Here is a 27,512-nt window from a genome sequence, read left to right on the forward strand (position 1 = left end):
ATCGAGCTAGAAGCAAGAAAAGGACAAGAAAACACAAAGTACAACAAACTTGACTTTTAACTTTAACCTGGGGACATCATGAGCCCAACATTTTAGTTCTCCACATATCTCTATCAAATCTGGAAGCCATATCTGGGACAGTTATATCTTGTAGGCTGTAGAGAAGAAGCAACGGTCTTGTAGTTAAATTAAAGCATTAGTTGTCCCTGGTGTTACAGTAAAGTATGGTTTAATATAACATGAAGTTGTTTGTTGCTGTAGGACAGATGGGAAAAGTGTTCAAATGATCGACTTAATACCAATAAAATAATGTAACACATAATCCGTTACCAGTAAAACCCTGTTTGTAAAGTCTTATAAAGTAAAATCATGATGCTTGATGTAAAAGTACTTGCTTCGTTCCTGTGACTAATCATTATTATGCAATTCATTCATATCATGTATTTTGGCTATAAATGTTTTTTTAATTGCCACTTAATTAAAAATCAACACGATTACACATCGAACACTAATATAATATAAATATCAATTAAAAAAACATTTGTCCAGAAAAAAGTACTGAAGAAAATGTATCCTGAATCTTTCCCACGTGTTCCACGGTCATAACCAGGAGAGAAATCACAATCATTATTTATTTCTCTCACTTTCCTCCTGAAACAAAGTAAATACATTCTTTTCCCAAATATGTTTTTATTATTGTTTTCTACCAGGCAGTGCTCATACAGACATGATATAGAGTAACTGGTTATACTGGTCTTAGTTATACTGGTTGGTTTAAGCAGTCATGTGAATAAGTGAGCGGTGGGGCTGGTGGTCACATGATGATGTGGATCAACAAGGATGTAAACAGAAAAATAAACAGATACAAAAAATGGTATAAAAAGTGTTCACAGTGAGCCGTGCAGCAAAGATAAGGCAGCCTTGTAATTCTCTCTGATTTCTATAATGATTGCTTTCACTTTATCAACAGTCTGGTTCAAATGAAAACTCCATGATTTTGGCCAAAGTTTCTACCATTAGACAACCTCTTTCTTTCAAAGGTTCCCTTCGAATAGAAACAGACATTAAACAAGTTACTGGTAATGTAGAAGAATACAAAAAGACGTCATGGCAGCCTGACAGGGACACACTTGGCAAATGACATTAAACACAAACTCTGACATCATGGTCCACTTCATTAGATTTTTCAAGTTCTATTCCGACTGTTTCAATTCTCAAATGTTACAATTTAAAAGGTTTTTATAAAACCTTATTATGTTGTCATTATGGGAAAACTGGAACCAATTTGATCCAAACAGCCGACACTGATGGCACCTCAGAGGCAGAAGGATTTGTCAAATGTTTGACAAAACATTCTTCTCTCACTTCCTTAACTAGCCAGCTATTATCCCACAGCTTTTTATTTAAATGAAGAATAAATCTTGTCGCTTAAGTTGAAAAAAGTATCAGCACAACAAATATCCTAAATCACTTTAATAAAATGGACCCTGAAGAAAAACAGCAAACATGTGGTGATGCAAGTGGTAAGACAAGTGATCCGATGTTAAGTCTAAGTGAAGTTTCTGTAGAGGAAGCGTTGGCAAAAAACGATTTAGTTGGCAATGTAACATTAACTGTGGTTTTTCTGCACAATTTGGCAATAGGAGTGTGCATGCTTTTAGAAGAACATCTTTGGTTAATAAGCAGAGCAGATCAGATTCAGTCAGACTCTCAGTGTGATGCTCAGGTCCCATGCTCACAAAGGAAGGAACCAAAACACGAAGAGGACAGCACTTTTGTTATTACCCGGTCCTAATGCCATGGTAGCATAAATGGTGCTGGAAGAAGCAACCAAAGCATTTGTGGAAACTCTTCCCGTTACAGAAAAAGAGCCCCGTTAATTGATGAGGCAAAGAAGGCGAAGAGGGAGTTTTAAATTCCTTTGTTGTGTGTACATTCCAACAATAAAACCCTACGTGGGAAAGAGTTGTTTACACTTTAAAATGCGCCTTGATGGTACATTCACAATTTGGAGCCAAGATGGTGGCACTGAGAGTCGTGACAGAACAGTCTGGAAGCAATACAGCTGAAGCGCTAAAACTACAGTAAGGCAATAGTAAGGTTTTATATTAAGGCTGTATTAGTAAAGCTATGATCAAAAAGATATGATCATTCATGACAACATTTTCCAGCATTGAGTGCAAGAGCAAAGTGCTAAGTATCGATACCTGATTAATAAAGCTAATCAGGCTCCGTGATTGTTAAACACACGCGAGTTAACACGTGATTTGCATAGAGAGTGTGCAAGCAGCAGAGGGCATCAAAGTCAATCATCTATTCTAAACTACATCATCATTACACCTATGAAGAGAAAAGTATGACAAAATATAATTGTTTAACTGGGGAACAACTGCTATGGCATTCTGATTGGCTGACATGCTTCGTTATGATTGGCTAGCAACACAGTAGGTTGGACCCTGAAGAGTGGTGTGACCCTGGAATGAGATGAGGGTGGGCCTTCAGCTTTAAAGGTGGGTGTGGGGAGTGCAGGGGTGGCGTTGAGGCTTTGAGGGTGCCAGGTTTAGGATTTGGGGGCCGCAGCTTTGGCTGGGGGTTTAGGGGGGTCGAAGCCTCTCATTTTGAAATAAGAAACCAGCTGGTTAGGAACCTCAGCGAGGACAGACTGAGCCAGAGACGCCTGTGGAGCCTGCAGAGAGACAGAGACATGTTAGTGACTGACTGTGATGTCAGAGGAAGTGCTAATAAGTCCGTCTTAAATCAACAGGTTCCAGATGATCATTGAAGCAGCTGTAACAGTTCTTCCTGTTCTGGTTGGAGTTTACCAATGTGCTTCCAATAGGTTTGCTTCAGTTCATCTATTTGTCCCATTAGATATACATTTTACTTAAACATAAACAATATGACACATATATTAATACAACAATAAAACAACTTTTATGCTAAAATGTTTCTGAAGCTCATAGGAGACCTCAGCAACACATCCAACTCAAACTCCAGTGCCCACAGTGAATAGAGAGAGCAACACGACGATCCCAGTTTTAAAACTTGCTTTTGAAATGTTGCCGTTGTTTTTTAACTGATTGTCTGTCTAATCTTTATATTTTCTCAGACACAGCTCGAATGCAAAAAGGTGACGGTTAGTTCCTTCGCTTTCATTGTTCTCAGTAGTTCTGGTCACAAAGGGCTAACAGATACTGATACACAACAGATTAAGGCCACTGTAGAAACATAATACCGTTACTTAAATGTACATGAAACAAAACTGGAATATTGTCTGAGATATTAAAGTCATACATTTGCCAGAACACAAGCCAGAGATTGAGATCATAACTTGTTGACAAGACAAAAAAAAAAAGCAATCATTGTTTTCCTTTGGTCGACAATACTAGCGTGCATTACACTCTTGAGCAGGGTATCACATTTAAGCCACAATTCATTAAAGTGTCTATTTCATTTTTACCCAGCTGGAGGCAGTGACGAAGAAAAGTTAGCAGGGGGAAATACCTCTAGAGCTACAGACCAGAAGTGCCACAAAGGATGAATCCTTGTGGTTGCACACACACTTACATCTTTGAACTTTCTGAAGGGGACAAACTGGACGATGTCCCTGGCGACGGCCTCCCCCACCGTGGACCTCAGCACGCCGTCGTCCCCGTCCAGCAGCTCCATGGCCGTGAAGTCAGCCGGGCCCACCCCCACGATGATGACGGACAGGGGCAGCCGCGACGCCCGCACGATGGCGTCCTTCGTCTGGTCGAAGTCAGTGATCTCACCGTCAGTGAGGATGAGGAGGACGAAGTATTGCTGCAGAGAGATACAGATGGAGATGAGTGTGTGTTTTTGGTTGTTTGTTGTGTGCATTTGTGTGTGTGTGTGTGTGTGTCCTCACAGCGGCATTGTTGCTCTGCGCTGCTTGGGAGGCGATGCCAGCGACATGGTTGATGAGGGGGGAGAAGTTTGTGGGTCCAGAGAGTCTCAGCTGAGGCAGGGCCATCCTGTAGGCCTCCACGATGCCCTGGACACCTGACAGAGAAGAAGTTTAACAGAGAGGAACATATTTAGTCATATGTCGAGCAGCTGAGACAATCTAGGGAAATATAGAAACAGTAAATCAGGTTATCAAGTTCGGGTTGATTACAGGGAGTTTAAATGCTGGTATTTCTCTGTAGTTCTTGTCAAACTCTGCTGTAGTTACCCAGGGAAATAAGAAGAACCAGGGATCTTTTATAATGTGTGTACTTGTGCTTAACAATATCGATTGAAGGAGACTCCTTCTCCAAAACCCATTTCAGCTACCACACAACTGCCATAGAGATCATCTGACCTTAAATTGCTAAAATCATTATGGTATTTATCTGAACACATTTTCAGACGCATTTATTTCACCGAAAAGCAAAGATCAGGGAAACATTCTTTTTTTTCTTCTTTCCTCCTGAATGACTAAATTGTCCACTTTTATTTTGTCTCCTTTTCAAAGAGGGTGTGACCACTAGGCATTAGTTACAATCCTTACAGTTTTATACAAATGAAAGTAGTAAAAAGTAGCTCCATCTGGACTAGCAACAACACTGAAATGCTTCTTTAGTATCATTATATCAGTACTTAGAATGTAATATTGTCACAAACCACATTAGTCCCTGGTACCATGTATTTGCAGAAGGAGTATTTCAACTTCAGAACTTTAAACTATAAACAAGAGATAGTGAAAGATTTTGAGTACAGGACTGCGTGTGAATACCTTGGCAGAAGGGGTTGGCGGGGTTGAAGTTGAGGGCGAACTCATGATTTGCAGTCTGAAAGATCAATACAACAGATAATTAAACAAAAACAATCTACAGGTCTGATTGGCTGCTAGCAAAACCTGATGCTGTTATTTCAACATTCAATTTTATATATTTTATAAAAACTGATTTCATCTGCTGTGTTGTGATTGGCTGCTTACCTGGTAGTCTGGAGGCAGTTTGGCTCCAAAACCGAACGCTGGGAAGAGTTTATCACTGAAACAGGAAAAGAGAAAAAACACTGAGTCACATAAATAATAGCATATTATATTTTTCTACCAGGATTCAGAGTTTTTGTTTCAGAATGTGCATATGTTTGATTGCGTAGTTGTTTCCCCAGGTGTGTGTGAGTGTGTACTCACGTGTCGTAGTCCTGCACCACGTTACCCACGGACCACAGAGCCGACAGGTACTGGTTCAGCCCGTCTTGACTCATGTAGTGGAGAGAGTTGGGCGAGCGAGGGTCTCCGTTAGAGCCGGTGAAGTCGACCCCCACCTGCAGTGTCACACATTCATCCATTCTTCAAATACATCGGATCAAGGAAGGGATTTTGACTGAAACGTCTGTATGCATCACAGTTAATAAAAGGTCCTGATAGCAATCATCTTATCAGCTAAAAAACACAACATTTAATAGGTTTGATTTTTTATATATATATATATATTAATTATGTGGACTTGATTGTAATTGGTGGATTAAAATGTGCATGTATTGATGTTAACATACAGTGAAGTTGATCTGGCAGCCGCCCATCACATAGTCCAGGAAGGTGTACTGAGTTAACATCTGCAAACACACAGTGAAACATTCAAGAAACAATCGCAAAAGTCAAGCATGACTAGTTTATATATGTTTTTCACGGCACACTGCAGACAAAGGCATTTACATCATCTGGGAAAAATGCATCTGAAACAAGATGTGGAATGTAATCAAGTACATTTAGTGCTGTAGTTGAGGATGACTTTGAAAAGTATTTACATTTTTACTTCACTACATTAAATAAAGTAAATATTGCAATTATTTGACTTTTTACTCCACTGCATTTATATGACATCTTTGGTAGGTTCTCAGATTCAGAGAGTCGACACCAGTATTTTCAAACCAGCACTATAGGTAAAAGGAAAACTTTGGAAGAAGTCCCCCTTTATGGTTTACGAAGCAGGGAACTCTGGGTAATGTGGTCTTTACCTTGCTGTTCTTCAAAGATACGACTCCAGAGTTCTTGTAGCTCTTCTTCTTCTTCTGTTTGTCGGGGTGGATGCAGTCAAACGACACCTGGAGGACAACGCACCAGACACGTTAAAAACCTCTGAAGCGTGCGAATATAACAACATAAATGATTTGATATTCCCTGAGCTCACCGGGGAACCACCTGCAGCTTTCATCAGCTCGGAGACTTTAGTGGTGAAAGAACCAATCAGATCATGAGAGCCGTCGCTGTCATAGTCAGAGCAATCCACCTGCAGAGGGGGGAGCAGAGCTCATGTTAACTGTTACAGATTTGATGGGCTGTTTTGACTGAAGGTGGATTCTGATTGGTCGAACCTTCAGTGGTTTTTCCAGGTCGGAGCCGCAGAACGTCTGCAGGGCGACGGTGAACTTCTTCCAGGAGGGACTCAGATTGTTCTTCACCACCTACACACAATGACACAAACAGGCATCATTAGCCATTTTTCACCAGCGTTTTAATTTAAATGACATCATACTGTGTGTGTGTGTGTGTGTGTGTGTGTGTGTGTGTGTGTGTGTGTGTGTGTGTGTGTGTGTGTGTGTGTGTGTGTGTGTGTGTGTGTGTGTGTGTGTGTGTGTTTTATTATAGGTCAATTCAAGTTTTGTACATTGAAAGTAAGGACATTTTGAATGACAAAGTGGTTTTAAAACTTAATGATTTACCTACAACATTATATATTTATGACTAAATAAGCAACAAAAGTAGGGTGTGTGTGTGTGTGTGTGTGTGTGTGTGTGTGTACCTCTGTTCGGTGGACCAGCTGCCACTTTCCATCGTCTCCTTTTTTGAAAAACTCCAAGAATGGATCAGACTTCCCAAACGTATCCTGAACAGAGAAAAGACAATGTCATTCAGTGTGTTTACATTTTTGAAGTGACTGAAGCACAGCCTTGTTTCTCCAGTAAGCAGAGAAGCTAAATGAGAAACCCGTTATCAGTAATCAGGTTATGGGATTATAGAAATATGAATGAGGAGAAAGCAGATTTTGTTGCCACTTATATGTATGGGTAACCAGGTTTCTAAACTACAATGAACTTTATAAGTATGGATGTGCATAACAAAAAGTAAAGGTATAGTCACTTTAGTCTTCCATCAAAGGAGTCAAAGGACTCTGCACTTATGGTGGTTATAAATAAACATTATTGGGGAAACTGTCCTGTACTGTAATGTTGTCTCATCACGGTGATGGAACAAGCTGTAAAAGAGTATACATTTTCAAAACACAGTGCATATATATTTCTTACAGGGGGGGGGGGGTTTCGGCTGGAGACCCGAATATTTATAAAGTCACATTACTGTAACTTCAGAAAGTGTGAATGAAAGGAGAGATATAGACCAATTTCCATCACTGAGCATTTTAACATTTATTCTTTTATTCATACACTTTGACGCTTATGTATTTATTGTCTCTTCTTGCTAAAACATTCCTTATATTATGTTAAGTGTTAAATGGTACAACCTGATTTAGTGAATTACTGAAAACAAGGGAAGGACTTCACATATAAACTTAGTGGTGGATACAAGAAGAGATGAAGCAACACAGCCCTGACAAGTTGAAGGTAGAGAAGAGGATGAGAAAGAAGATGAAGATAAGAAGGAAAAGAAATACAAATGGGAAGATGAGGAGGAGGAGGAGGAGGAGGAGGAGGAGAGTTTACCTTCTTGTCCAGGTTTTTAGCCTCAAACTCCAACTCAATGGCTCTGTTGTCCTTTATCTCCTCGGCTGTGATCTACACACACACAAATATTATTTTGATGATCAGAGAACAGTGTACAGGAAGTCACAAATAAAAAACAGATTTATAAGTTAAATAATTTGAACAAACACGAACACAGAGTACTTACAGTGATGCTTCCTTTGCCTGCAGGTTTGCCCTTCTTCAGCTGCAGAGGTCTGGTCAGACTCTTACTGGCAACTATCTGAAACACACAGAGGAGGGGAGTCCTGTATCAGTGACTACACAATATAAAAGCACTATGGAGAAATGCACCAAGTTAATGCAGTCCATACAATTCAGAGACAGTGTTGTGATTACAGAGCTTGTCCAGCAGAGGACGCTGTGGACCTGAGAACATTTAGTAAATAAATGACGAGATGGCTGCTTAAAATTACTGTTTGGATTTTATGATGAAACAAAAATTATTTAAACTAGTTTGCAAATATATTTAAAATGAATTGTTTGTAAGTGATATAGGCCTTTTTTTTTTTACTATTCATTGACATTTTATATACAGAATGTCTCATCTAGTAAAGAAAATATTGTGCGGCGTAATCGCTAATACAGCAATTACAAACAATTAGTTGTTACTCAAACATAAAAATGCAATCTGTTAAAAACTGTCGTAGATACATATGGATTACATCACTGAGAGGTTGAGAAGGTGTCACTTATTTACTTGTTTCAGTAGTTATTAAATATATATAAACATTTTACTAGAAAACTTAAGATGAAAAAAGGTTTAAGTAGAGACTGAATACAAAAATCAGTTGGATGTTTGTCAGATGTAAGATAAGAAATGTATTTAGCCTAATCCAATAAATAGCTGGTCTGATGGTTTCTGTCTGCTGGTTGGAACATTGCTTCCAAACCAGCATAACCAACAAAAGTATATTCTGAAAGTGAATCAACAAAAAAGGCATCAGTACAGTCTGAAGAGCTGACACACTGGGATGAGTTGACCCATCTTTTCCCACTGAGTCAATGGAAAAGAGGTGTGTTTCTGCTGAGTCTGGTGTTAGTTGTTTTGGTGTGTACCTGTCCCAGAGTTAGCTCCACCCCTCCCAGGTAGTCATCATCTCCGAGGTCCGAGCTGGAGTTGTCGATATCGTACAACCCCAGCTTCAGATTCTGCACTTTCTCAAAGTGATAATCCAGTTTGAGGCGCTGACTGAAGGCCGGACTCGACGTGTTATTCAAACGCTCGGTGCGAGCCAGCTGTAGAGGAGACAGACCGAGACAGAGATTCATTTATAGAAAGAAAATAAAGACACATGTATCCTGTATTGTGATCGTAACAGTTTTATCTCAAAGGCCATAAGGATGTTGAACTCCTGAGTCATCACTTATATTAGTTTATAGCACATATTTGTTGCATTATACAGAGTTGTAATCTGCGATCAATTGTACATGTATAAGATTTACTTGGATGGTTTTATTATGTCCTTATTTTATTGTTATTTCTTTTTATGTCTTGATGTTTCCGTATGTTGCATTGTTGGAGGAGCCTGTGACTAAGCTGTAGCTGTTTTGCAGATGACAATAAAGCCTGTAAATCTCTATTCTTACCTCGGTCCATTTGTCTCCCCCTGTGCTCTGCAGCAGCACACACAAAGGATCAGACTTTGATCCGACATCTTTATCCAGCAGGTCAGTGCAGGAGACGCACAGCTCCACTTTAGTGACACAGTCCGTCATCTGAGGGGGACAGACAGAGACCATCAGATCAGACTCAATGCAACAGAAAACTAAATCAGATTTTAGACATCTGACTGATCGTTGAATAACACTTGTCAAGCAAAATCCCATGATTATCATTGTTAAATTGCAACATTTTCTTGTTACAGATTGTCAGTTGTGAGTACTTGTTTCTCTTTGTGTTAAGCATGTGACAGTAAGTTGAACATGTGTGGCTTTTGCACTCGGACAAAACCAGCAACAGGAAGATGCCAACGTAATAAACCATTCAAGTGATTGCACTAAGCTCTACACCAACAATAAAAACCAAATATCTACAGCTGCAGACTGTAGTTAGTTCACTGCTTCGCCACAGAGATAATAAAGTGACAAACAGTAAGAAAGTAGACAGTATCATTTTATTGGAGTCATAAAGTGTTCTGCTTACCGGTTCCTTACTTATCTCATCTTTTACCGTACCTACCAACTGTCACATATCTTTTAAACATGCAAAGGAGGCAGCCAGTCCTCCAACAGACACTGAATTAAAGTACTAAACCACAGCTAAAGCCTCGGAGAATCTTCATCAACAACTGTTATATTCGAGGCGTGTCACAGCAGGAAGTGATGAAATACTGAGATGTACGGTTACTTTTACACAAGTCCATTTTGCTTATAATATAAAAGTAACTTCATGAATGTTTGTCTTTGACTTGTCAAGTCTTTGTACATTGTTATAAATTGTGTTATTTATACTTTTACTCATATTTCTCTGCCACAGTTGACAATATGTATTAACAACACTGTAGTTTAATTTTAATGTGTGTAAATGTTTTTTTTTAACTTTTGTGGTTTGACAAGCACAGCACCATGACTTTCATTTGGGGGGGGGGGGGGAAGTCATTCCCTTCCTTTCTTTAGGAAACCTACTTCTGCATTAGTAGCACCTGATGTATGTGTGTTTCATTTCTGTCTGATCCAAGTTTCTTTCAGCCTGGTTTTGTTCTGTTTCTAATTTATTTGAATTTATTTTCTTTGTTTTTTTTTGTCCAGACTTTCCCTAGGTTTGTTGAACTACTTTAGGTAGTTTAGACTTCTACTCCATTATATTTAAGAGGCACATTTTGCACTTTTACCTCCACTACAATTATTTAGCAGCAATAGTAACTTTTCAGATTAAGCTACTTTTTTTGAATGCAGGACTTTTACTTCTAATGGAGTATTTTAATGTGTAGTAAAGCTGCTCCTATTTAAGTACATGCATGGGCGTCGCAGCCATTATATGAGGGTGGGACAAGTCCCCCCCCACTTTTTCAAATGATTAGTTTAGACCCCCCCACTTTTACTATGCGGAAAGTCTGTGAATCGGTCTATCCACTCGCCGCACTTTGTAGAGCGCTGTGTCAGTGCTTCACTATCAAATGAAATCCATTCCACTTGCTTATTGAGAGAATGCCCAAATCAATGAAACTCCGTTCCATGTTTTCACTGCTACTTTGTACCAAGGCAGATTCTCACATAGCGCGCGCATGTTCAAGGAGTGATGTCATAGTTGGACAGCTCAGATCTGTTGTATGAAGCGATGCCGGTAGCGGAGGTAAGGCACACACACCAAATGTTCAGGAAATGGTTAATACAGCGAAAATCAAAGCTGACGATCTCTTGGTTTGATATGTTTTCTCCCCCAGACAACATGGACATAAGAACATTTTTTTCAAAGAAGAGGAAAGTAAGTCATCAGCTGGTAGCAGTTAATCAGTTAACAGTGATGGCGGTGTCTCACTTCTGGAGAGGAGTTTCGTCTTTATGTCATGATAGAGAGATACAAATACTGAATAGTTTAGATGAGAAAAGGCATCGAAATGCCAGGTTACTAGTATTTATCAGTATTTATTATCACTTCACCACCTCTCTTGACATCTAGGCACTTGAGAGTGAGTCAGAGGCAGAATACAGGGACAGTGGAGAGAGGTCCATTGCTGAGGTGAGTGATGAAAGGGAAATGACAGTTGAGAGTAAATTGTGATGTGGACTCTCATCCCAGGATTTAAGGAAATCAGTGGGGATCTTGAACAGGAAACATTTCAGTCAAGGGGCATCATATGACCAATATAGACAGAAGAGCAACATTTATTTGAACATTTAAGTCAATGATACCATTCCTAGGTGAACTTAACATCTGTATGGAGTCAGATCAGTCTCAATATTAATAAATGCTCACAGAAGGATTCACAAATGTATTTTGCGATTTATATATAAATGACTCTCCACAACAATATCTCTCAATGCACTCACAAATATTTATTGTTGTATATAAATGTACAAAAAATGGGCATTTAAACTGCTTTTTATTAATTCAAAGACAGCTCTGAATTAATAATCAAATATGTTTCCTTTCTTTACTACTGAAATTACAAAATGTACCCATCATTTTCCTCATGCTAGTATAGCCACATAAAAGTATCAAACCACCTGTTAAAATGCACCAGAATACAGGAAATCTATATTTTTTTTCGCCCCCACACCCCCGTTAAAAATGTCCCCCCCACATTCAGGATGCTTCCTACGCCCATGAGTACATGCATGGGATACTTTTACATCTATCTGATCATAAACACACCCATCGAAGGAGTCAACTGAACAGACAGTTTAAATGACACACCTAAACTACTGCTGGTGTCCTACAAGTTTACCTGACTGTTCACTAAACAAATAAGAAAAGCTCTCAGGAGACTGAAATGCAATTGTAATTGTCTTATTCACATATTCAATGATCTGAGCGAGCAGGGCCCTAAAGGCAACATCAGCACTTGAAGGCAACACCCACATGAGACTGAAAGGAAGTTAGCTGAGGCAGTACAAATAGTCCCCAGCCAAAGCAGAACAGTAAACACGCCAGTCATCTTTCTCTGTCTTACAAACACAACACAGTGTCAATATAAACTTTGTAAACCACCTTATCAGCGGCGATATATTTTTATCTTCTTCAGACCACAAGAACAAACACAAGGGAGGAGGAAAAACTACTCAGAGTCCGTAAAAGGAAACGACAGGTTTTGAATAACAGTAAACAAACCTGGGAAAGCACTAACCTTTACCTGGACACTCCGTTAGACTCCTTTTTAAGATTAACCACAGCTAAAGTTAGTATTTTAACTGTATCTGAAACAAAAATCAGCAGCTCGTCGCCGTTCAGCAGTTTGCTAAAAGGGAGCGGCACACAGACATACACGCTGTGATTGGCCAAGCAACTACACGTCTACGTTCTGATTGGACAAACAGCTTCACATCCGTGTCCTGATTGGACAAACAGCTTCACATCCGTGTCCTGATTGGACAAGTCCAATGTCATTCACGCCCTCTAGGTTTATACGTTTTTCCAGTTTACAGCAGCAACAACAAAGACTTCCGAACCAACTCCTTCAAAATAAAAGCGGCACCACAACAAGTCAAATCAGTTCCTACCAACAGACTTTTCTGCAATAATCATCTTATAGTTTTTTTTCTGTTCATTTCAAGCAAACTCCAGCAACACAAGAAGTATAAACAATATATTTGTTTTATGTCACATGTCAAAAGACCATGGACGTAGGAGAAGCATAAAAAGAAACCAGAAAAGCAGCTTAGGTTGAAATTAGGCAGCTTGTAGCAAGTTATTTGTTTCTCTTGACAAATAGATTGACGAAATGCAGAAAGGATTGGTCATTTGCAGTCGACCAGCCATTTATAGCAATGTGGCTTTGCCCTATTTCATGAGCTTCTGAATCAAGTTGCCACAAAGCCAAACAAAAGAGGCCAAACACCAAGCAACACTTGCAGTATAAACATAAACTTTATTAATTGTATTGTCCCTTGTTGGACGTAGAGTTTTTTGAAAAAAAAGGAATTTAATATATTATTTTTTTGGATCTGAGCAGTTCAAATGTGTCCTTTTTTCAAATTGTTATATACCACTTTATGACATTTAGTGGAGATTTCCATCCCATTAAGAACTTCCAGCAAAATCTTCCTTTTGGAGGTCAAGATTGAACTTCAAAACTCACTGGTAAAAAATGTACTGTGTGTTTCGAATCAAACACTACAATACTAATATGCCATTAACAGATTTAATGTCCCAATACATACCATCTCAAATCAGTAGCCTATGCCAAAAATACCAAAATGTCAGAGGGTCAAAATTAATATTGCAATGTTACATTATGAAGCAGTATGTCCCAATTGTATGAATACTGCATGCAACAGTGCATACTTTGTAAGTGCAGGTGCAGCATGTACAAAAGGAAAAGGAAAAACGTGTGCAATTTGGAAAAGTAAATGTGCTTTTATGTTGAAGGGCAGACTCTCAAACCGGAAGTACTGTTGTTAAAGCTAAAAGCACTCTGTCTGAAAATCAGCTGTACTGAGATAAGAGAGAACACAGAAAAGTCTCAGAAGTATAATGGGGATCAGAATACACAGCAGAACAAACTCAACACAGCAGGATCCATCCTCCTCATAGAAACAACACAGTTTAATTCTGTTCATCCTTTGCAGTAGAGACACAGTGAAGTCAGAAAGGGCAGCAGCGCGTCACATCACTAATGAGAGACAGGACAGAAAAGACCAAACATAGAAAAATACAGTTCTCAGAAAACAAAAAGGCATCATCTCAATAACCAGTGTCTTGTAAATGGCAAACACACAAACACGCACACTGACACACTCCTGCCACAGCAGTCTTTGACTTCATCCTCTATTGAACCAATTCCCTGGAAAAAAAATAGTCATAATCTTACAGCTTTAATGAAGAGCACAAGCTGACACAATGTGATCCTGTCAGATGGACTTGGGAGGGAATAAAAGGGAAAACTGGATTCTACTGAATTGTTGTAATTTACCTTGATAAATACAAATAAATTACTCAAAACGATATCACTAATTCTTTAATAATCCTTAAACAGGAAGTGTTTAGTGACAGTCTCAAAATTACGTTTATTATACAACTGGACTGAGCTACTGTACATCACAGCACCAGAGCACTAAAGCTATTTAAAACATGTTCATGGATAAATGGCTTTTTAGAATTTGCTGGTAAATAAACAGAAGAGAATGGCCCTATATGCAAACATCTACACTATACAGATCACCTTACACTATCCTACACATGGCACCCTCTTCTTTGAAAGTCTATATAGATCTATTGTAGCGGTAGTCCCATTACTCTAATTTTTTATATTGTAAAATGCCTGAACATTAGGCATATTGTTTATTTATGTATAGTATTTAACTGAGCCAACACTGTGAAAGTCATTGTTAACTTAATGTGGCCCTAGTTTACAAATGTTATTGTCTCTCAAGGACAAAGAGATGCTGCTCTCTGCTAAATGCATTGAGTGCCTATTTATTAATGATTCATAAGTTAGTACCTTTCTTACATATTTTACTGTTTGGTTTAATTATGTATATTTATTCAGTTTATATATTTAAAAACTAAAAAGGTCCATTGCAGAATAGAGATCTACTGAAGCAAACAGAGACAATGCAGACAGCAGTCTTTAATAGATGACCATTTATGATTAACAATTTTGTATCTGTTATATTTTTTATAAAAATGCAAAAAAAGGAAAAGATAAAGCAAATTATTCTGCAATATATATCGGCCATTAGCTGGCATGCTCAAATATAATCGGCATCAGCCCCTGAGAAATATTGTTCGACCAATACTCTACAGGCCACCATGTATCAACTATAAGCCACCACAACCCTACAGGCCTCTGGTTTGTTATTACAGTCTAGTGTATAGTGTTATTATTGGTAATTCTTCATCTTCTAAATGGAGCATCTTTGTATCCGTCACTCACCTGAATGTCTTTCTTCTGTCTTTCTATTGATCAATCAGAGGAAAGGGAGGGGGAGAGACACACCTCAGCAGGTGAATGCTTGATATCTCAGTACATCTGTCACCCACTCACACACAGACTCACTGTTCAGACTTACATCCTTTTCAGAAACTAAATCTGTCATCAGGATTTTTTCTTTCATGCCAATGCATTTCTCCAATCACTAAGTGCTAAACACAGACACAATCATCTTTACCAACAACTACTTTGTCTAGAAAGGGTTTCAGTTGACTTTATTAAAGCCTGTTTATCGATTTCTATCTCAAACACACACTTGCATGCACAGCCGGAAGGAAATTGACATCATTGTACCATGGTTTGGAGGTTAACCATTTCCTGAAGACTCTTCAGCCAAAACTACTTAAACTGATGCTTCCTGCTTTTTAGGTTGAGTACTATGAACCTGTTAGAGACTGCGTGTGTGAACTAAACAGAAATGACTGAGGCTATAATTGAATTATAAATCTGCAGCATAAATAACCTAACAGAAGCAGAAAATGGCTACAGTGGTTAATTCGATTTAGATCAAAATAGTTGAAATCTATCATAAAGCACCTATTCACGCAAATATTTTACAATTTGTGTATTATTTTGTCACAGGCCGGGTTTAACAACAGCAGAGCTATAACTAAAAAGATATACGTGAGAAAGTTTCACATCCATCATCCCTCAGCTGAGCTACTGGAGCACCCCATGGTTTGGAACTAATTGATTGTCTTGGGATAATGTATGCTCCCCTTATTTTTCTCATGCCATTAGGCAGTAGGAAGTATACACCGTTTCATATCATTGGTACAATGGGTCATATCCAGTTACATCTTTGGAGCTACTTTCAGAATGACAACACAAGTGCGTACCAGAGTTATGTGACAGACTTGATTAAATTCTGTTAGTGAAACATTTTTTTGATTACCAATGTTATCCAACATTACACAGCTGATTATAAGACCAAGTACATGTGCCAAATATGCTCTTACAGTGTATGCATATAGCTGGTAAAGAAACCGTACGGCCTGTAAAAACGTTATGGACTTTTTGATGGCCACCAATGTAGCAGCACACAGGGTTTAGTCCCTGTATGTCAAGAACACAACTGTGGAATTAAGTGTTGTGACTCACGATTGAGCTAGAGCCACTGACGCTCTGCTAAATCCACTCTAGGATGATGTTAGGGGCGAGGTGATGATTAGGTCTAATGTAATAACTGCACAATTAAGTACATAAAGTTTAGTCTTTTTTGACATTCAATGTTTTCGTACATGCATTATGTGTTCAGAAACAAAGCTTTGATTTAAATGTAACCAAACTTTAATATGACCCCATCTGATTGATGTGGGCACTTTCTTGAGAAAATGTAATAATTTAATCTGCCATTTATCACTCCTGGAGTTGCCTAAATGTCAAATGACATTAGCTGTTATGTTACCAAAACAAGATTCGCTGCAGGAAAATCTTGAGGTGGATTTGCGAGGAAATACACAAACAAACTTCTACAATTAACGCAAGGAGTTAAACAGCGTATTAGCAACCCAGCAGCTCTCAGCTATAGCATGCATGCTAAGAGTTATTTTAAGTACCTTATATTTCATTGAAGATGTTGAAGAGAAGATCATCTGTATTCCAATTAAAACCCAACCAGACTTCCAAAGTTTTACAACATTAAGAAATAAGCAATTAACTCAAATGTAACCATTATTCAGAAAAGTTTCCATCATCAGACAGTGAAGAGCAGACAGTCAGAGAGAGCTGATCGCAGGAACGTCCTTTTATTAGCCAAAGCAAAGGAGACCCCACATCATCTATGGTTATACGATCATACAAGTTTGTTCACACTGACAATAGAGAAACAAAAAGAAGCTTGAAGGTGGAAACATCCAACACATTATCAAACATGTACAACAGAAAGCTACCAAACAAAAAATCGCTACAGACTTTATCCGAGTGCAGTCCAAACACCGATGAGCATGTGCTGCAGAAAAGGAGGGAGGGGGCATTGTTCAAACACAGCAACATCAGAAAAGATTCAGCGGCCAAGTCATGATTATTTACAAAATAAAAGTATGTCCATCACGCATCCTCCATATAGCAACAGAGCAGTGTTGCAACCTTTTACCATAGCGACGACACTTTAGGTCTGTATAATTCTTACCATAGCAACAGAGCATAAACATTTCACGATGGCATCGTAGCTTTTAATCATAATTTTAACACAGCAATAGAAAATGGGAGAAATAGAGAACCAACACTTCACCTTGGTGTAAATGCCGTATCATCTACAGCATATTTTATCATGGCACCAGAGCACGTGAAGATTTTAACATAGCAACAGAGCATGTAAAGATATACCCATGGAAACATATTTCATCATAGCAACACACTGTGGTATTTCAGCATCAATTTTTCAAAAGCAACAGAGCATGATTAGGCATTAGCATAGCAACAGAGCATGTACATTTGAAACCTCAGCAGCGCGGCATGTTTAAGCGCATACAGCGACAATGTTTGTCAACCTCAATCATGATAAGTATAATAACAAAACAGGACAACCTTGGACATGATGTGCAAAAGGCTGCACTGGAAACAGGGCAAAAAAGCAGACAAAGTATCTTCAAACATATACATAATCATTTTTCATCAGTCCGTTTGTGCTAGCAGAGTCAGTGAAGGAGCGGCAGAAAATAACAAATTCTGGATTAAGTCAGGGGTGGGCTTACCTACCATTATCTATACAAAGCTGGAGGGGCTTTAGTAATGACTGACAATCAGCGGCAAGGTCAAAACTGGGCTATTGGTTTAATACCAGAATATGGTATGGTTTATGTTGCCCTCATTACACCATGGTGTTAGGGTTACGGTTCAGATGGGAGTCACATGCTTTTTTGTGAGTCTGCTTTGGGTGGGGCTTTAACCAAGGCTTATCTTGACTTTGCGTGCTCCAATAGGTCGGTCATTGAGGTCCATGACAGCGGCAGAGGCCTCCTCATGGTTTTGAAAGGCAACCATGGCCTCGCCAGTTGGCAGACCTTTCTCACTGAACTGCAGGCAGACTGAGCCTTGTAGCACCTGGTAGCCATAAAAGAAGTCCATGATCTCGTCTACGGTAACAGTGAATGGCATATTCTGAAGCTTTACAATTGTCGGGCCAGGGGCACCTCGTTGACCGTTGGGATTGCTAGATCCTCCAGGGGCCGGCTGGTTACGGTGACCTTCAGCTCCTGGACTGAACGCCTGCGGCCCACCAGTAGCCCCACCCCCTGGACGTCCTTGATTGTTGTTAGCCCCCCCCCCTCTATTCTGACCACCTCCACCTGCTTTTCTGTTGACATTGTCAAAGGGCACTAACCCTCTTAGCCCATCTTGGTTGAAAGAAGCGCCTCCTGCTACTCCGGGTCGAAAGCCTGGTGGCTCCATGATCGGAGCTCCAGGAAGACCAGCAATTAGTGGAGGAGCCATCCCCATATTTACATCTCCCAACCCTGCTGCAAGGGGTGGTAGAGGAGGAGGGCCTGCCAGCCCGTTCCCTGGGGCTGAGAATGGACTCACAAAGGGGGCATTGTTTAGGTTCCCCATGGTGTTTCTGAGAAAGTTAAACTCCTCCCCGCTAATCCCCGCAAATGGGTTTATCTGGGGTTGCTGGGGAGAAGGCTGGGACTGCTGGTGCTGGTTCTGATTTAGATTTTGGTTCGGCTGGGTCTGGTTGCGTTGTCCCCTCTTATTCTGGGGAGGGGGGTTCCTCTCAATTTCCTTCATCTGCTCAAAGGTTACCAGGTGGACAAATGCATCGCGACCGTTGAGTTTTTGGCGGTGGAGTCTTTCACCTTTTCGGGCATCTTCCTCTGTGCGCAGCTGGAAGATTGCTTGACCTAAACCATTACCATGGCTATCTGTCAATACCTTTAGGGTGTCCTCGTACAGCCCTACACCCTCCAGGAAGGCACGGACATCCTTCTTGGAGACATTGTAAGGGATGTTGGTGATGTGGGCACAGTTCCTGGGAACTTTTGAACCGTCCTGGTTCTTGCCATCGCCCTGTGATGCTTCACGTTTGCGAATGCTGTCTATCTTTTCAAGCATTCCCTTACGGTTGATTGGGTGGACCTGGATAAAGCGAGTGCCCATGTACTGCATATGAGAGCCCAGAGCAGTTTTGTAGTCTTGTTCGGTTTTGAACTCAAGGAAGCCTTCTCCTGTGGCTCGTCCATTAGGCCCGTAGGCAATGTAGACACTGTCCTCCAGGACGGACAGATTATTGAAGAATTCCTTAATCTGTTTCTTGTCGGCCTCATAGGGAAGGCCTTTCAGGTAGACACAAAACTCCTGCCGATGTGGAGATCGTGACCTTGCTCGCTGATCTCTACCTCCTGCACCAGCATTGCCACGCCGTTGATGCTGGTCCTGTGACTCGTTGCTGTTCATTGATTTGCTGCTATTGTGGGGAACATGGCCCATCATGCTGTCATTGAGACTGGCCCATTGCCGCTCAGAGCCTGGGGTTATCTCAATAAACCGTTGGCCCATCATGCCACCTCCTCGTTTGACAGCTTCAAAGCTGTCCTGGGGTGAGAAGAACTTGACCATAGCCCTGCCAGTTGGCCGACCCTGCCCATCCCTCAGCAGACGAACCCCATCCACCCCCAGACCCCGGAAAAATTCCCTAACCTCCATCTCTGAGCAGGTGAATGGGAGATTGTGCAGTTGGATAAACAACTCATCTGGGTGGGCCACTCCGGCTCCAGCTGCTGCTGCAGCAGCAGCAGCCTTCATGTGTGCCTGGAGGCCCAGAGAGGCTAGAGGGGAGAGAGGGTTGAACAGCATTGGGTTTGGGGCACCAAGAGGGAGGCCGGAGCCCATTCCTCCTGGGGGAGGGAGTGAGGGGTTGAAGGGAGGCATGGAGGACATGTGGGAGAGATGGGACATAGGAGGCACTGGAGGTCCTTGGGACAGGGGGGAGATAGTGGGCATAGGGGGAAGGGAAGACACTGGAGGAGGAACTGGCATTGTGGGCAGCGTTGGCATGGGGGGCATGGAAGGCATGCTGGGAAGTGGAGGGATGGGTGGTGGGCATGCATTGAGTGATGCCAGAGCTGAGGTGATGGTTGGGGCAGAGCTGTAGCTGTTAGGGAAGCTGGGAAGAACACTAATAACCGACTTGTGGCTCTGCGGCTCATGAGATGAGCTTGCTGCTGTCACTGAAGCTGGGTTGTTACCGAAACCTTGGTTTCCATGGCTACTGCTTCTCCCCCCGGTCCCTTGTTGCACTGTAGGTATGGGGGTTGTGCCTGCTTGTCGGTGAGCATGTCCTGCAGTTGGTGCAGCTGTCTCCCCAGCACCTGCCCCAGCCTCAAATCTGCGGCGGCTGAGTTCAATCATGTTCTGCATCTCTGTCTTGCTGCTAAGCAACAGGGACACTTTTGAGCCCTTAATAGCCCCACCTGTACGCATCATGCCCAGCCGAGCGTCCTCATCAGTTGCAAAGACAATGAAGGCTTCGCCATGCTCACCCCCAACAATGTGAACTCCCCCGTCAGGGATGGTTAGGCCAGAGAAGAAGTGTCTGATGTCCATGGTGCCAGCCACTATAGGCAGACCCTGTAGCCTGATGACTACTGCCATACTGACTGCTAAACAACAGCCCTACAACCTGGGGAGAAAGCAACACTACTGTCAGATGAAGAGCAGAAAAGGGGGGACCAGTGGTTTCCAGATGTTTCCTCAGGAAACTCATCTAAGACTTCATAGGCCAAAAAAGGCTAATCCAACACTTCTTACATTTCAGTTTCTTAAAATTACTCTTTCAATAACTAAAAGGATCATTTTATAACTATATATGCACCCATTTTTGGGTCCTGACATTTGGAAACCAGTGGTATTTGGAAAAGGTTTGGGGGGGATGGGGTGAAACATATGCAGAAATTGACATTCTTCCTCCATCAGCAGCTTTGAAAATGTTTATAATAAACTTGTTTCTGAGCTTTGAAAATGAAGAGATCATGCTACAGTCCGTTTTCAGACATCAGCATTTGATACACACTTTGCAATCTTAAGAGTGAACATGGCATCAGTTCTTGTTTCTAACTTTTGAAATGTAGCACTTTAAATGTATCCTTACTGTTGTCTAGCATGCAATACAAACATGTTGTTTGTACTTTGAAATATTCTGTTGTCAACCTTCATGTATCTCATGCAACTTGCAGCTAACTAAACCAATGCAACAAGAGTGTGTATATTTTCACTGTTAAAACAGACACTTAAAATAAATGAGGTCAGATTAAATATTGTTGTTCAATGTTTTTGGTTGGCAGGTTGTCCTTAATACATTTATATCTGAATAAAGAAAGAATTGAGAAATGACTGTGTGGTGTATAGTATCAGCCTTGCTTGTAAAAGGTTGTACTTTACCGCAACAAAACACAACAACAAAAAACTAGAAACTAAAAGCATAACAACCAACCGATTTTTAAAACTAGCAGTAGGGAAACAAATCTTAGATCAATGAAGCCACTCAACCCGAGTCACACCTTTTCAAAACCAAACTCCAACATTACCTAAGCTGGCATGGTACTCAAAATATCAAAACAGACTCTCAAACTGTCATCCAAAATGGTCAAGTAATAAACAGGAGATTAAACATGCCGAGCTGCAGTCAGCAAGCTATACCCTGCAAAAACCACCAGAAAATACAAGACTGAGGGTCGGAATGATCCTTCTACTGCCTTCATTCTCAAGCAACACCAAATTAGCAAGCAGCACTTTAGCAACTTGTTGTCAAAAGAGCAAAATATCAACCAGCAAATCTGCAAAACGTTGTTAATGAAATATCATGTTAACACAGGCAGCAGCAGTACCTTTTTCAACCAGAGCAATAAGAACCACCAACATCTTTACAAAAGCGATGTCAGACAGTCAGGAACAAAGCGTTAACGAGAGCAACAGTAGCATCGTGTCAACCAAAGCAACATTAGCATTATATCAACCACAGCAACATTAGCATTATGTTCGAAAGAGCAACATCAGCACCTGATTGACAGCACAGCACTCAAGACAGCAGCTGGTCAGAATAGAAAGCAAACGGAAGTTAAAAGCAAGACTGACAAAAACATGTTTGCTGCTTTCACAATCCTCAGACACATTTTCAGCTCTCCGAAACAATCCTGATCCAGGACCATTCTGGATGGACAACCGATATTTCAGGCACGATGAATATCATTAAAGTTGCTGGTAAAAATTGTTGATATTAAATATACAAATCCTGAACGGGGTGTGTGGCAGCCACCTACAGCCTACCACAGCTTTAGACAAGATGCCAGACATTGACACCATCAATGATTTTAGAAGTCAGCCTCAAACAGACAATTCACACCAACACCATCACATGATTATCAGTTTTCCCGACACCTTTTTTGAAATTTCAACCTGGACTTTCAGTACTCAGGAAGTTCTCCCTCTGGGTAATAACCTGCAAACAGTCTGTTTGAAACATCAATGGCAGCAAGAGAGAAAACACAGTAGGAGAGGAAACAGCAACAGCTAATAGTGTCAGAAACAACCAGAGAAAGGTAAAAAGTTTGAACTAAGGCTGCAGTTCGCACTCACATAAATCAAGAAAAACAATAGAGTGGATAGAAGACATAAATGAACTTCCTTCAAACAGCCAGAAAACCAGAGAGACATTTCAATAACGCATATCCAATTCAGGATTACATTGAGACGCACTGCCTTGATTTCTCAGTTTAAAGCTAGAATATAACACTGTCCACATGTTGCGCCAAACTTAAAACCCAGCAAAAAGTGGAACATCCATGGATGAAACAACTCGAGCACAAAAGATTAAATCTATTTCAGAACAATATGGCTGATGTATGGATGTACATCCATACATCAGCCAATTCCAAACCCAAATCTCAAACAGACAGGACATAGAAAGAGGGTCCATTGTGTTGCAGCTGGAGCACACAGGCACACCATATCCATTCATTTATTTCCAAAGTGACAATTAAAATCCCTGGTTTACTTGTATAGAACTCAACTGACTTGTACGTGACAGAAACGGAAACAAATGAAGTACAGCACATATCCCTCTTATCATTCCCTGACTGAACTACAGCCCCTTTCAGGTATTCCTCTCTTTACATAAATGTTACGGAGATATTGGACCTGTAACATTTCTTTAACAATTTATCAAATCAAGTAATTTAAAAAGAAACTTGATTGAAAAACTAGGAAATGTTATTTAGCTAATTTAAAAATGATTAAGGGACATTATCAATGGAGGTTAAAAAAATAATTAAAAAAAAGCAGATATAATTAAACCACCAGTCTCAAAACATAATTATTGTAGAATTCCACCAGAAAGAGTTGAGGGCCATCCACACCAAGAACGATAAATATAAATATATTGTTTTAAAAATGTTTAAATTATACAACAAATGTTGCATGAGTGAAAGAGGTAATGCCGATTTACATTTGTCAGAAAATGTTTAGTCGATGCATTTCGGACAAGTAATGTTGCAATCGATTCAGTCGCGATGTAAAGACAGCCAGTCAGCATACTTAATCATCATTCAGTAAGCAGTATGCCATACATACTGATTGAGTATGTAGTATGCAGGTAGTAATTGATATGCCAAAGGGTCTCTTAGTATTGTAGCAAACTGCAACAGATCCTGACTGTCTCGATAACAACCATCACTCATCTTGAACCAACTCATATCAAAAAGTTTTAGCAGAAAGTCCCGCCACCTCCAGTAGACCATCATGGGATCCTATTTTGGAAAAAATATGCATCTGACCAAAGGCATTAATACATTACTTATTTTTACTAAATTAATGACATTAACTTTTACAAGTTTAAGGACCTAATCATTTAAATAAGGGCTTTTCAAGTGTTCGTACTGGTAAATTGAATAGCTCAAGAAAGAATGCTGATTTGTTAACGTCTCGTTCCTAATGTTAGTCAACAAAAGGATTATTATGACCAATGACGTCAAGGAATAACAAAGACGTTGCAGTACTACCGTGTGGCCACTACGAAGATGTTCTTTAACGTCTGGCTCACTTCCTGGGGGCCTGCCTAGCTAGCCTGTTAGCTACATATATTAGGTTGAATAATAATCTATTAAATGGACCAATATCATGTATGAAATTCATGGCACAATTCAAACAGGATCAAAAATGCTTCGTCTCTCAAAGTTGACCACAGTGCATATTCTTTACGAAATAAGGTCCCATGAGGGACACCGGAGGGCGGGACTTCACTACTCTATGAGGTGACGTCATGACCATGTGGGTGTGGCTTGTAATCTGCAGTGAAACACGACAAAAAACTGACCTCAGTCACTAAAATTGAGAGCTCAAATTCACACACCAGCTTTTTAAACCAACCTGCCAAAACATTAATAAGCAGTCATTAAATACCCGACAATAAAATTAGACAGCGAGATTCGAACAGTGATACCTAACTAGCTAATTCCCAGCAGAAATACTGAATGAAGCTAATTTAGCTTAGCTAAGCTAACGCATCGTTAGCTACCTAGCTTGTTGTGAATTCTGCTTTGTGTATGTATGTGTTGGACCGGAGCATCGAGCAGCTTTGAGCGGCTCGGCTCCTGGTGTGAGTGCAGAGCGGACTGACGCTGCTTGATTCTTACCGAGAAATTTGTCAACAAACACACTGAGGTTTAACTCATGAACGGGGCTCTTTTCTTCTCTCCTCTCCTCTCTGCTCCGTAGGCTGCTGCATGAAATGTCGGCTCGAACACCACGTGATGTTGACGCGAGACTATGGCAAGTGTAGACGTCTCAGCAAAATCGCCCCCTGCAGGCTTAAGAGGGAGTCAAATATATAATAAACGATACATTCCCCTGATTTGTAGTTTATCCTAATATACAATACAAATGCATTTTCTCTAAATATGTGATGGAAACTATGTTTTATTCAGTATGATATAACAACTACTTAGTTGTATATTATGAAGTGAAATAAATAGAGTTAAAAAATAGGTAATTGCTTCTGCTTATGGGTCTGTAGTTATACATTGATATGTAACAAGAACACATACAGCTTATGTAGTATTATTAATAAAGCATGTGCTATTTACAAAGATTTATTGTATTGTATTTTATGCATTATTGTCCCTATTTTTGTATTGTGTTTATCAGGATTCTTGTTATCCAGACCAAATACCCCTCAGTAATGGATGCAAGTATGTAACTCCCTGATACAAACAAAACAAGTTTATTGCATAACCAAAAAGCAGAATTTTATTGGAAAATAATGTATATGATGAGAGTAACACTAGAAGACAGTAGACAGAGTTGAAATATTTCAGGAACACAATACAAGTCTTTTAAAATCCTTTTTAATCCAGTTTGGTTGTATACTTTCAGGATCACCTACAGATTCCCATTACAACCATACTCATTAATCTCAGTGTCATTGTTTCTCAAAAATCAGTTGAAGAAAATGTAAGGCTACAGTCTTGTAGAGTGTTCCAGACATTAACACAAAATCAAATTGCAGCTCCTAACACTGTGAAGACTTCTGATAAACGTACATAACGACACTTTTTATTTAATACTGGAAAAATCTAATTATAAAATAACTGTAATGTGAGTTCTGAGATAAAGAGGAGTCTATTACAGGAGAACAGAGCAGGAGACGATATGTGAATCATCATATATATTCTTGACTAAAAAATAATAACAAGTGAAGCATTAAATATTTAGACAGCTCAGTACATTTCTGTCCTGACGGTTCAGTTACAGACCCCAGCCTCACTGAAGTACACAGCCCATCATCGTTCCTATTGTATTTCTGCTTAACACCTTTTCAAGAGCCTGTATCACAAAGTGAGGCAGCTGTCTACCTGACGTTTCTGGTGTAACAAAACTGGCTCACAATCAATCAGTTTAGATCACTTTTCTAACATGGCCTGCAATGCTAACTGACCTTAGAGCAAGTTCACTTCAAGTAGATCAAAACCGACCAATCACATTACAGGAAAATGGGGAACAAGCAGAGTCCCACAATGATTAACACAGCCTTCCTTTCATAATTTTAATCCATCAACAGCTTAATTTATTCTAGCCATTATATAGTTTACCTCACTGAAAACCACATGTTGCTGCCTTGATATTCTGGTTGGCAGTCATCAATTTAATTTTATTCTCATTTCCTTTATTGGTGTTTAACAACATATTTGTTATTAACGGTTATTTGGCTTAATAACGCTTAATAGTTGGTTGCATGTTGTTCTTACTACTTATTTATGTGTCCGTTTGTGTTTTCTATTGTCTAATGTTGATGTTATATCAATAACTTCATGGTTTTGATTTCATTTAACAGGCTGTAAGTAGGTGGTTTTCTTAATTTCAACATGCTCACAGCTGGGTTATGAAACCCAGAGATAACTGAAAGTGAAGCTAGGTATCCCAAAGAGAGCCAGACAAGATAACAGACTTTGTGATACAGGACTCAGGTGTTACAGAACGACACAACAAGCAGAGGCAGCCACATAAACTCTTCAAAAATAGCATCTTCTGACAGCAACGAGAGGTATTTCTACGGAGCCACAGAGCAACAGGTACAAACAGACTTCAAGTCGGACAGGAAGTTTGTGCGTGTTTGTGCATTCCCAGATTTCCCTGGAAATCAATTGCCATCGACGTCTGCCAGGAAATAAACAGGAAGTGGGAGGAGTCTAGTGCTGCGACCACTTGATGCTCTTTAGATCGATGCCTTCTTGAACCATCTCCCACAGAGGACTGAAAGACAGACAGAGATAATGATATTAAAACACATTACAACTTATATCTCCATTGACATACAAAAACCCAGACAGAGAAACAGGAAAAAATGTATGCATCATGTATGAGTCAGTATAATAACAACTTAACTTATTTTCACAGTTTTATCCATAATTTCCATCAGCTATAGTCACATTTTTCCCACCAAGTTAATATCCGAGTTCTGGGTACGAATGCTGACACCAAAAAGCCGGATCAAGAAACACAAGCAGACCGACCTGAAACCATCTCTTTATTCAGATGATCTAAACCGATTATTTAAAAATGATCCCCACTCGCACAGGATACTCTTTGCAATTCTTCTCAAAAGGTTGACTGTATTTATGTGTTATAAACTCCTAGTGTTCTTATCTCTCCATGGTCGTTTACTCATCACTTCTTTATTACTACTTGGTTTGTTAATCTCTCAACAGGCGACAT

The 27,512-nt window shown here is 40.0% G+C and overlaps 2 protein-coding genes across 6 annotated transcripts in view; both read right to left on the bottom strand.

Annotated features, from left to right (window-relative positions):
• Nucleotides 1-670: 670 nt before the first annotated feature.
• cpne1 (copine I) lies at nucleotides 671-25,048 on the bottom strand. 5 transcript variants are annotated; one of them, XM_034138869.1, is made up of 16 exons: nucleotides 24,935-25,048; nucleotides 9,301-9,429; nucleotides 8,770-8,949; nucleotides 7,859-7,933; nucleotides 7,672-7,743; nucleotides 6,756-6,839; nucleotides 6,328-6,417; nucleotides 6,144-6,242; nucleotides 5,971-6,057; nucleotides 5,509-5,568; nucleotides 5,144-5,277; nucleotides 4,943-4,997; nucleotides 4,739-4,793; nucleotides 3,890-4,023; nucleotides 3,568-3,804; nucleotides 671-2,686 (listed from the first exon to the last, which is right to left on the bottom strand). In XM_034138869.1, exons 2-16 carry the CDS (start codon nucleotides 9,427-9,429, stop codon nucleotides 2,561-2,563), a joined length of 1,617 nt encoding a protein of 538 aa, XP_033994760.1. In that variant the 5' UTR covers nucleotides 24,935-25,048; the 3' UTR covers nucleotides 671-2,560. The 5 variants fall into 5 exon arrangements, with proteins under 5 accessions (XP_033994760.1, XP_033994759.1, XP_033994761.1 ...); XM_034138868.1 differs by lacking the exon at nucleotides 24,935-25,048 and adding an exon at nucleotides 12,501-12,631; XM_034138870.1 differs by lacking the exon at nucleotides 24,935-25,048 and adding an exon at nucleotides 12,507-12,629.
• A 480-nt stretch (nucleotides 25,049-25,528) lies between these two features.
• nfs1 (NFS1 cysteine desulfurase) overlaps nucleotides 25,529-27,512 on the bottom strand; it is a 16,020-nt gene continuing 14,036 nt past the window's right edge. The window contains exon 13 of the mRNA XM_034138871.1: nucleotides 25,529-27,050. Coding sequence (XP_033994762.1) covers nucleotides 26,987-27,050 — 64 coding nt within the window. The 3' untranslated portion in view covers nucleotides 25,529-26,986. The remainder of the gene's footprint in view (nucleotides 27,051-27,512) is intronic.

Source organism: Trematomus bernacchii, unplaced genomic scaffold, assembly GCF_902827165.1.
Source record: "Trematomus bernacchii unplaced genomic scaffold, fTreBer1.1, whole genome shotgun sequence".
NCBI lineage: Eukaryota > Metazoa > Chordata > Actinopteri > Perciformes > Nototheniidae > Trematomus > Trematomus bernacchii.